Source organism: Bombyx mandarina, chromosome 12 (assembly GCF_030267445.1).
Source record: "Bombyx mandarina strain Sakado chromosome 12, ASM3026744v2".
Taxonomy (NCBI): domain Eukaryota; kingdom Metazoa; phylum Arthropoda; class Insecta; order Lepidoptera; family Bombycidae; genus Bombyx; species Bombyx mandarina.
The window spans coordinates 984,664-996,684 of NC_143219.1; the positions used below are offsets into that span (position 1 = coordinate 984,664).

A 12,021-nucleotide genomic window follows, 5' to 3' on the forward strand; every position below is an offset into this window, starting at 1 on the left:
CGTACAAAGGCATTAAGAAAAAAGGTGTCTTTATGGAAGATTTTATCGTAAACTCGATTGCCAGTAATCACAAAATAAACAAAAATTATATCACAAATTCCTATATGATGGAAGGAATAACATGCAATATTGTACTTGAGGCTGAGTGACACCCGCCTCAATGTCTATCAATGTCACCTGATGGTGAGTGGTTAGCGTCGTTTATTGGCGTCAGCGAGGCCAGGGGCACAGCAAAGCCGTTGCCTATCGTTGAGCACTAAGTAGCGCACACCTTATCTGAAGGAGGAAACGTAGCGCTCGTTATTGTAGCGCTAGCGTAGTCTGTGTTGAGCGAAAGGTCTCGTGCCCAGGTGCAAGCCGTGATAGAGCTGGGCTGCGGGGACCCCGCGCAGGCCAACGTGGCGCGAGTTCAGTTCACGGTGAGGACGGCAGGAGTCTACCTCATTTCCGTTACTATCGGTATGTACTGTTGTCCGGGACGATCTCCATAGGGCCATCTGCTTACGTAGAGTCAATCACTTCTAGCTCGTCATATGTTCAAACATTTTAAGGGTTTTTGTCGTGAACGTTATTTTGTGGGACGTCATTTCGTTGTGAAGATTGTATGCGGCAGAAATGCGAATGTTGAGATGGATGTGTGGAGTGACAAGAATGGATGTCCATTCTTGTTACTCCTATCATGTGATAAGGGATGAGTATATTAGACGAAGTGTGAAAGTAGCCCCGGTGATTGAGAAATTAAAGAGCGGACGGTTAGCGTGGTATGGACATGTGATGTGTAGAAAGGCGGTGCATGTGACTAGGAGATTTATTGAAATGGTAGTGAAAGGTAGAGGGGGAAGAGGTCGACCGAAGAATACATAGATGGAGTGTGTGAATGACGATATGAGAGAGAGAGGAGTGAGTGCTGAGACGACGGCTGATAGAAGTGAATAGAATAGAAAAATTTGCTGTGCCAACCCCATCTAGTGGGATTAGTCGTCGTTGAATGCCTACTCCTACTGTCCCCGCTAGCACTACTACAACACAAGATATAGCATAAATTTTATTTAAGCAAACAGTAAAGTCAGCGCTATGCTCTTGATGTCGCGAAATGAAGGAGCGCGTGTTGTGCAATGATGTAATGTTGCGCGCAGGCGGGGCGGGCGTGTGCGACAGTCCGTACCGCAAGTGGTTCGTGGCGGGGCGCGTGGAGGCGCGGCGCTCGCGCGTGCGGCGCCCGCTCGCCGCGCTCGTGTGGACGGCCCGCTCCCCGCGCGCGCTGCACATCCACCCGCGCGACCGCTACGACAACCCCGCGCCCGCGCCGCCGCAGCCGCACGCGGTCAGTACCGAGCGCCCCTCACCATTCACGATATAACGTAAAACACATTATGAGCCTGCTGGAATAAAATTCACCGTCTTGGTTATTCCGCAGACCAGCCACACATTCCAATCGACCCCATTTCTCGCTGTAAATGTTGAACCATAAAATAAGCGGATCATGAGGTCCAATTAAATGTAATAAATATGTCTACTAACGAGCGCTACGGTGTTTGTAATTACTTTGTTTAAAATACGTAAAATCTTTGAAAAGGTCAAATAACAAAAAATCTGGCTCAAAGGACCAATGTTAACCCTTGATTACTAAAAAGAGACCAAAACTAGAAATAGTGTTAATAAAAAGATTTTGATGTGCTATGAGCTGGAAGCTTGCCCCTCTTCGCTTTTCTATTGGGTTCATGTCTCCTCCGTCATCTATTGTGAGCCGTGACCGCCTTCATTCATGATATTTGTCCCCGCATACATGTGCCGCAGTAATCAATAAATATAATATCGAATGGACTGTGAATAAATTACTGGATTTCGAGAGCAAACTTCCAAACTATAGTCTGGCCATTTGGTGATATTTTGTACTAGGAAACAAACAAAAATAAACTTTTCATAAAATTATCGCTGTATCTATAAAAGTATTAATACCGATATTTACAGCACGAACTTATCAAATACCAGCGAAAAAATCTTCACCTTTCTACTTGCAGGGTTTCTCCATCAAAATTAATACTTTAACTGGAGAGTTGGATGAGAAGCTGTCGTCCTCGGCAGTGTTCCAGTACGACTCGGTGAACCAGCGCGTCACGATGACGCTGTGCTTCCCCAACGCGGGAGTCTACAAGGCCGCCATTTATTATGAAGATGTTCTGCTTCACAACGGACAGTTTGACTGCATTGTGCTGACACGTGAGTAGCTTCAGTACAGATCACGCCGGCGCTTGCTGGAGCGAGAGTGGGGGGTCATCTCCAAAGGGTTGTGGCGACTCACTTACCCGCCACTACTTGGGCAACTGCCTTACAATTCGACAAAATCGCTGTCGCTTATGAATTTCGGCAATCATCCATTATTGTTGTTCAACACTTCGGCAATCTCGAAAAACTGAGGGCAGTAGATATCGATATTCGCTGTGCTACCCATCGATCGTGTCAGTGCCCTTACTACTCCTACATGTTCGTCCTTTTTCGTACCACTTGTGTTATAGTTCGTTTGTGTATATTTTTATCTTCAATAAACTATCCAAAGCAGTACATATTCATACTCACTGTGTAAACCATCCTTCGTGTCAACGCCTACCCAATACAGTTAGAAGCAGCACTACTACTACAGCATTCATAGGGTCTCTAATTACCGCTGAATAATTCTGAAGTCGTCTTGGCCTAAAGGATAAGACGTCCGGTGCATTCGTATGTAGCGATGCGGGTACCAATTTTTCTAATGAAATACGTATTTTACGAGTGTTCACGATTGACTTCCACGGTGAAGGAATAACATCGTGTAATAAAAATCAAACCCGCAAAATTATAATTTGCGTAATTACTAGTGGTAGGACGTCTTGTGAGTCCGCGCGGGTAGGTACCACCACCCCGCCTATTTCTGCCGTGAAGCAGTAATGCGTTTCGGTTTGAAGGGTGGGGCAGCCGTTGTAACTATACTGAGACCTTGGAACTTATATCTCAAGGTGGGTGGCGCATTTACGTCGTAGATGTCTATGGGCTCCAGTAACCACTTAACACCAGGTGGGCTGTGAGCTCTAAGCAATAAAAAAAATCATTACGAAAAATAGTTGTGTAGGTTAGTATGTTGCGTTTGGCAGCGAGCGACGCGGCCACCGTGCAGCGCAACCTGTCGTCCCGGCGACACAACATCACGTTCGAGGCGCGGCTGCTGTCCCCGGGCCGCCCGCGCCGCGTGCTGTGCTGCCTCAACCCGAAGCAGCTCATCGTCAAGGACTACATGTTCAAGTTCATACCGAAGAGGATCACGTCTTTTCGACTTTGCCCGTCTACTAAGGTCAGCGGGGCGCGTCTATCTAACCCAACCCACATGAACACGTACAGTGGGGCATACATATATTTTTCTTTTCTCTTTATTATCTACAATCAGTATCCAGTACTTTTATAAGATGCGTTGAAATTTTTTCTAGGTCAGTAAGAGCGTGACTCCAGCGAGCCATCTACTCTAAATTTAAGATTTGTCATTGAACTACTACATGAAGTCTTTTCTCTTGAGCCGTTTACTGTAACTTCGTTTTTTCAAGGCGGCAGCCAGATTGTTTGGGTGCTTTTCCAGTCTTTCGTGGTGTTTTTGTTTAAATTTTACGATTTCCTGCATTATTTTAGGCATCCCTAGTTCTCTGTGTATTTCAGTGTTTGTGACCAACCACGGAACACCACTTATGGAGCGCAAGATACAGTTTTGCATTCTTTGTATTATACTGATATTCGAATTACAGGCGCTACCGGTAACTCCGGCCACCGTTCTCGTCGAGCGATCGAGCAAGCGACGAAGGGCTCGACGAGTAAATTGACTCTCAGACACAGCCCACTGAGTTTCTCGCCGGATCTTCTCAGTAGTTCTCGGTGGTAGATTCTGCGAAGCACGGCTCTTGCTAGAGTTCGTGTTAGCATCGTCATCAGGTTTGAGCCCCGTGAGCTCATCTACTAATTAAGGTTCCGCTGAAATAGCCTCTCAAGACTATCAGCTTAGGTAGGAAAAAAAAGGCGCTACCCCATGATTCGATTCCGTACAGCCAAACTGGCTTAAGGATAACTTTGTAAATTAAAAGTTTGTTGTCAACACTCAGCTTGCTGTTACGTCCCAACAGCCAATGGAGATTTTTGTATCGGATGTTTAGTTCCTGTCTCTTAGTTTGGATGTGGTGTTTCCGTGTTAGGCGGCGGTCCACGTGCATTCCCAGGTATCTTACATTGTCTTGATGAGGCAATATAGCGTTATTGACATGGACAGATGGATAATCACTTTTCTCGCAATGTGAATGTAATATACCATTAAGAACGATTATTTAAATGAATCTTCTCTCTATAGACGAGAATTGTTGGTCTCCCGTATGGATGTGGATGAGTATGTATGTGTCGTCCGGACGCGTAGCGTAATGTGGTAAAGGTAAGTAAGTACCTGAGTAGGCGTCGACGGTGTTCGGTTAATAAATTAAATACGACACCTTGCACACTAATTAAATGTTTATTATAACTAACACTTAGTCCACACGAAAATACGACACAGTCTATATTATTATAATTATGAAGAATAGAAGGTTACGAGCACAGAAGAGATACAGTTTATAGGTAGTACACAGAAGACACTTTACACTTTACGACAATACTATTACAATAAACACAAAGAAAGCGCGTTATCACAAGAGATGCAAAAGCTTCGAAAACAATACAACAGTATATAATTAGCGAAAGCGACGTGCGTTCAGTACGAGGTAAGTTACGACTGGGGGGCGTGGCTAGCCGCGATCAGCTGCGCAAGAGTATATTTCCCAGCTACCCCATATATATTACACACAGATATTCCGTTCAAGCGCGTGTGTCCACAGCGTGAACGAACGGGCGACCAGCTGATTGACGCGGCACGATAAATTGTCGTGTGTGTATGTCTTTAATATATAACGTAGTAATAATATATTAATAGATATGTTATATGTGTGAACGTATATTCTGTCTGTATTATTTTTTTTTTTTTTTTTTATTGCTTAGATGGTTGGACGAGCTCACAGCCCACCTGGTGTTAAGTGGTTACTGGAGCCCATAGACATCTACAACGTAAATGCGCCACCCACCTTAAGATATAAGTTGTAAGGTCTCAGTATAGTTAATAATTATATGAAATAAATATATTATATAAGTTTTATATTGTGAAGAGTAAATGTGTGTGCATGGAATGTGGGATAAGCCCACATCTCCAAACTAATAAGTAAAATTTTCCATGATTGGCTAAAAAAATTGACGCACTTTTTGACTGTTCGAGCAGCTGATCATGGAGCCGGCGGGGGGCGCGGCGGGGGGCGCGGCGGAGGGCGGCGGCGAGGTGTGCGTGGAGGACGGCGTGCAGGAGGCGGTGCGGCTGCAGTGCGCCCAGCGGGACCTGCTTGCCGCCTGCTTCACGCACCTGCTGCTGGACAACTGCGGAGGAGAGGACTCCTTTAAGGTACAATGAAATCATCACAACATTACTTTTAAAATTTTAAGTTAAATCGAAATCCTTACGTTAAACCTTTAAATCTTACTAGTGGTCCCCCGGTAGTCGAAATTCGACTTTAATTAATTGAAATTATAAGTTTGTACACTATTATGATTCTGTTGTCAAGTAGTTTCTTTTTTAGGGTATTTTATGACCTGGTAACTAAGACCTTTAAGTCATGTCTTATATTTAAATTTATATTCTTATTATTATGAAAAATGATAGTATGGAGTGAAATGAAATGAGATGAAATGAAATGTAATCTCAGTAAAATGGTGGTCATTTACTAAAATTTTTTCAGTGGACTTTTTGGAGGATCCCTAGAAGCTACGTCTAACGGACTCTAGCGGCTTTGTTTCATTTTCCCATATTTGTGCACTTTCACAGATATTAAACAGTTAATAAACCACCATTATTACACATTTAAACCGTTTCTTCAATGAATAGACAAAATAAAACAAGTCACACAACTTCACTCCTCGCGTTCCCGCCAAAAAGTCTGTCAAATAGAATACTTCTATAATCACAGATTACGACCAAGACTACACTTTAGACAAAAAAAAGACGTGTGGGAAAACAATAATAAAAATAAGACCACGCTCTATTTATAAACACTAACAAAAGCAAAACATTAACTGTCCCCTTCACACTCATAAGCTAGACCGCGTGAGAGAGAGAGAGAGAGAGATGGGATGAGATGGACTTTTCATGATTTTCATGCAGTGCGACGTCACGCCGCGCGCTTATTCACAAACACTACACCAGCGCAACGTGTGAATCTGTTGAACGCGAGCTACATAGTAGGCGTAGTGGGGGTGTCCGGTTATTTTCGTTACGAAATTTCTTGATTCAGTCGCCGCGCTCAAGGCCCGCGACAGAAGCTATGCAATAGCTTAAAATATTAAAATTAAAGACAAACAATATTTAATCTATTCTCAATTTGACTACAGACTATAAGCAGTAAGAATAGTTTGACATTAAATAAATAATATGCATGCGTGTGTGTGTCAAATACATGGTTGTGTTTGTAATACATTTTTTAATTGATTTAATCTATTTTTTACGCATAATTAAAGAAAATTATTAACATTCTGGACTCCTTCTCTATATTTTTTATAAGTGTGGGAAATTTTCATTCTCCTCCGTTCGCGCAATTTTCGTAAAAAGGAGTACAAAGTTTTTGCTTCACCTATTAATATATAGATATGTATATTTTAACATAAATTGAAAACCATTTCCTAACTCTGTGACTCATGTAAATTCAACAGAATAAGCAAGAGTTCTTCTATAGTGAAATGCGCAAAGCTCACTCCAAGCACCCCCACGACAAGTTGAGCTTGCGTGTTACCCGCGCCGACCTCATCCGCTCCAGTCTCAAGGCCACCAAGCACTTCACTGTAGCCGACTGGTGCAAGAATTTCGACGTCAGCTTCCAGGGCGAGCAAGGTACATTAGTCCTCTCATTCGTTTGGAATTCTATAAGATTGTCTCTTTGCATCAAATAGTACATGGTGGTTTTATTTAGGGCTGTGTTTTGTGTGAAGCGCAATAATATAGACTACCAGTGTGAGGGCCCGCATGGCCCCCCGGTGGGGCGGGTGGGCTCAGTACGTACAGAGCGAGGGCGGTGTGTGGTGCAGGTGTGGACTGGGGCGGCGTGTGGCGCGAGTGGGTCGCGTGGCCCCCGGTGGGGCGGGTGGGCTCAGTACGTACAGAGCGAGGGCGGTGTGTGGTGCAGGTGTGGACTGGGGTGGCGTGCGGGCGAGTGGGTCGCGTGGCCCCCCAGTGGGGCGGATGGGCTCAGTACGTACAGAGCGAGGGCGGTGTGTGGACTGGGGCGGCGTGCGGGCGAGTGGGTCGCGTGGCCCCCCGGTGGGGCGGGTGGGCTCAGTACGTACAGAACGAGGGCGGTGTGTGGTGCAGGTGTGGACTGGGGCGGCGTGTGGCGCGAGTGGGTCGCGTGGCCCCCGGTGGGGTGGGTGGGCTCAGTACGTACAGAGCGAGGGCGGTGTGTGGACTGGGGCGGCGTGCGGGCGAGTGGGTCGCGTGGCCCCCCGGTGGGGCGGGTGGGCTCAGTACGTACAGAACGAGGGCGGTGTGTGGTGCAGGTGTGGACTGGGGCGGCGTGTGGCGCGAGTGGGTCGCGTGGCCCCCGGTGGGGTGGGTGGGCTCAGTACGTACAGAGCGAGGGCGGTGTGTGGACTGGGGCGGCGTGTGGCGCGAGTGGGTCGCGTGGCCCCCGGTGGGGCGGGTGGGCTCAGTACGTACAGAGCGAGGGCGGTGTGTGGACTGGGGCGGCGTGCGGGCGAGTGGGTCGCGTGGCCCCCCGGTGGGGCGGGTGGGCTCAGTACGTACAGAACGAGGGCGGTGTGTGGTGCAGGTGTGGACTGGGGCGGCGTGTGGCGCGAGTGGGTCGCGTGGCCCCCGGTGGGGTGGGTGGGCTCAGTACGTACAGAGCGAGGGCGGTGTGTGGACTGGGGCGGCGTGCGGGCGAGTGGGTCGCGTGGCCCCCCGGTGGGGCGGGTGGGCTCAGTACGTACAGAGCGAGGGCGGTGTGTGGTGCAGGTGTGGACTGGGGCGGCGTGTGGCGCGAGTGGGTCGCGTGGCTCCCGGTGGGGCGGGTGGGCTCAGTACGTACAGAGCGAGGGCGGTGTATGGTGCAGGTGTGGACTGGGGCGGCGTGCGGCGCGAGTGGTTCACGCAGGTGTGCGCGCAGCTGTTCGACGCCCGGCGCGCGCTGTTCGTGCCGTTCAGCGACGCGCCGGCCGCGCTGGTGCACCCCAACCCCGCTCGGCCGCCGCATCTCAAGGTCTCACAACTACCCTCTGTATACTTTAGCACTTCCATGATTCACCGATTTTGTTTTGCCCCGACCTATCGTGTACTCATCCGTTACCTTTCACCCTTTCGTTATATTTTTTTTTATTGTTTAGATGGGTGAACGAGCTCACAGCCCACCTGGTGTGAAGTGGTTACTGGAGCCCATAGACATCTACAACATAAAGGCGCCACCCGTATTGATATATAAATTCTAAGATCTCAGTATAGTTACGACGGCTGCCCAGCCCTTCAAACCGAAACGCATTACTGCTTCACAGCTAAAATAGGCAGGGAGGTGGTACCTACCCGTGCGGACTCACAAGAGATCCTACTACCAGTAATTACGCAAATTATAATTTTGCGAGTTTGATTTTTATTACACGACGTTATTCTTTCACCGTGGAAGTTAATCGTGAACATTTATTGAGTACGTATTTCATACTCATTTTTTTATTAGTTTCATTCCGAAATTGTTTCATTTTTTCTTTACAGTCATTAATTAGCTAGATTATTGCAGAAAAAAAAAAAAACTTTAATTATCAATAAATTAAATTGTTCTCAAATGACGTCATCATTGGCTTTATTAAAACAGATACCTGTGTATGTCTGTATTTTTATATACTCTGTGCATGACTCGAATATCAGTTTTGATAGATTTGTGGACTTTTTGGCGGGAACGCGAGGAGTGAAGTTGTGTGATTTGTTTTATTTTGTCTATTTAGTGTTTGTTCGGGTTTAAATGTGTAATAATGGTGGTTTAATAGCTGTTTAATATCTGTGAAAGTGCACAAATGTGGGAAAATGAAACAAAGCCGCTGGACGTAACTTCTCGGAATCCTCCAAAAAGTCCACTGAAAAAATCTTAGTAAATGACCACCATTTTACTGAGATTATATTTTATCCCATTTCATTTCATTTAATTTCATCCCAGTTGATTAATGTTTCAAATTAATCATCTTGATTTCATTTCACTCCATAATATCATTTTTATTAAAAATATGAATATAAATTAAAATAAGGCATGACTTAAAGGTGTCCGTTACCAGGTCATAAAATCCCTTAAAAAAATCAGTTTTGATAGTTCATCGACAACCTCAAAGGACTTTTTGGCGAGAACGCGAAGAGGGAAGTTTTGTGAATTGTTTTATTTTTTCTATTTTGTGTTTCTTCAGGTTTAAACGTGTAATAACGGTGGTTTATTAACTGATTAGTATCTGTGAAAGTGCACAAATGGGGGAAAATGAAACAAAGCCGCTGGACGTAGCTTCTCGGGGTACTTCAAAAAGTCCACTGAAAAAGTAAATAACCACCATTTTACTGAGATTACATTTCATCCCACATCATCTCATCTCATTGTATTTCATGCCAAATTAATTAATGTTTCAAATTAATCAGTTTCATTTCATTTCACTCCATATTATAATTTTTCATAAAAAAGAATATAAAAGATTAGGCTTTATGGTATGATACATTTGCCTTTCCAGTTGGCAAAATGGAACTGCTACTCAAAGCATGAAGGTAGTCATTCTTTGAACACCGTCAAAACTTTTAATAGTCTTGTCTATCAATGCCTTGTATAAGAATCCGAACGCGTTTTCAGAAATTGTTCTCAAGTTCTTAGATAAAATAATTATTCATTATTGACGTGACAACATCTTATAATTCGATGGAGCCGGCTGCACGCACGAAAAAATATGACTCATGCGGTGTTACCTAGCTTTGAGGCGTTCCATTTAAGGCTTGAAGTGCAAGCGAGAGCGCTGTTATGGGAATTCTCTCTGAGGTCGTTTTAAAAAAGGAAAATTCTTAGGACACAACTATTTATTAGATATTGGATAATATGGATAATGACACTCAGAGTAATCCCGGCAGCCGCACCCGTACTCTAACACAGTTCACTGACTACTGACCGTTCTCCGGTCTCCTATCAAGTCTCTACCTCGGACCGTCTAGTCAGCGGTTCGAGGGTGTCAGCAATTTAGGGTTCGGTAGGGATATATAACACCTCCCCCCATATTTAATAAACTTCGGGAAAGAGTCCGAAGTTTATTTTATAAGTGACGTCTAACAGAAGCTGGGGCTACCTCAGGGATATCAGCATATTCAACTTCTTCTATAGTAGCGGGTTTACTCTTAAATCTCATGCGTTTGAAAAGATCTATATCTTTAGGTGTGCTGCCAGGTTTACATTTTTCATACAACTTAAAAGCTAAATAACTAAATAGACATATAAGTAAAAGGATAGTCACAGTAGAGTAAAGTATTCCGTACTTAACTATGTGTGGCGTATGAATGACGTCATCGGCACCACTTAATATGGAGCCGAGGATCATCTCATTATTTTTTAAGGATAGGTCATCTAAATCAATGTTCTTTAAAACCACAGGAGCAGGGGATACACTATCTATAAGGTTCTTAATCTTATTAGTATTACAACATGACTTATTATTTATGTTAAAATCTAAAGTATATTCTGTAATTGTTATGTTATTAACATATTTAGATATAAACTTAATGTCCTTAGTATAACCGGTACATCCGTGAGGGATGTTTAATATACCAGTTCCTATGATGTTAAATTCATACAATTCAGATTTGGGACAATCAACGCTTACTTTAGTTAGATTGGATTGCACGAAGATCCATCGGTTATTAGAAATCGTTTGCCAAACATTAACACTTCCGTAAATGAATTTGTTATTGCACTGCACTGGTAAATCACTGGTCACTTTTATCATCAGTTCCACTTCACAGCTAGGGTTGATGCTCGTCGGATATATGGTCACTATGTCACAGATGTAAAGTTCAGTATGTAATGCTTTACATATATTTAGGTCGTCCAAAGTGCAGTAACGTGTTTTGTCTCTGGTCATTGCTATATATTTGCTACTTGGTATTAACATAGAATACATTCTTGGATTTTGAGCCTCATGTGGCGTTGGTAATGCTAAAGCATGATATAAATTATACACAATAGGACATACTAAAGGAATTCTTAAGACAAAAATTATTCTATTCTTACTAAAATAACTAACTACATTAGAAACATTCATAATAACGTGCATCGAGCTTATCTCTAAAGGTACGGGGAATTGTTTATCATCATCCAAGAGTCGAACATTATTGGCGAGTTCATGGAACAATTGTCGTGGTGTTATTATTGAAGGATGAAGTATATTTTGACTGCTGAATAAGATAGCATTTATCATGTCTTCGAGTTGAAAAGATATGGCAAGAATATTAGTTTCTAAATAATGTATGACTTGGTTAGCGGATGATAGGATATACAATTCGTTAGATGCACTAGAAATATTCTTAACATGTTCTGACAAATTATTAATAGCGGTGTTCAAATTAGCTTCATTAATTTTAATATTATTAATTGTTTTATTGTACGACGAGATGACTGAAGTAGTAACCATAACATTTTCCTTAATTAATGTAGCTACTTTGTTTTGATCATATTGTATTGCATCAATTGCTTCATCGTATCTAAGGCCATCGGTCTCGTCCAAGTTTCCGAATATGTGTTTAATTACTGTCCCGACTCCTCCGAACCAAGCACTACGTTTTGCTTTAGTATCTAACAACTCAGATATGGATGTAAATTGACGGATAATATCGTGATATCGTATTACTAAGGGTTGAGTTATACTATGACATTCCAAATTTTCTATGAC

The 12,021-nt window shown here is 43.7% G+C and overlaps 1 protein-coding gene across 3 annotated transcripts in view; it reads left to right on the forward strand.

Moving 5' to 3' along the window:
- The window catches only part of LOC114243699 (apoptosis-resistant E3 ubiquitin protein ligase 1), a 53,502-nt gene that overhangs the window by 19,139 nt on the left and 22,342 nt on the right, over window positions 1-12,021 (forward strand). For all 3 annotated transcript variants that reach the window (XM_089731719.1, XM_089731721.1, XM_089731720.1), the window contains exons 6-12: window positions 351-459; window positions 1,137-1,324; window positions 2,022-2,220; window positions 3,129-3,325; window positions 5,312-5,488; window positions 6,790-6,967; window positions 8,185-8,330. In XM_089731719.1, the coding sequence (XP_089587845.1) occupies window positions 351-459; window positions 1,137-1,324; window positions 2,022-2,220; window positions 3,129-3,325; window positions 5,312-5,488; window positions 6,790-6,967; window positions 8,185-8,330 (1,194 nt within the window). The remainder of the gene's footprint in view (window positions 1-350; window positions 460-1,136; window positions 1,325-2,021; window positions 2,221-3,128; window positions 3,326-5,311; window positions 5,489-6,789; window positions 6,968-8,184; window positions 8,331-12,021) is intronic.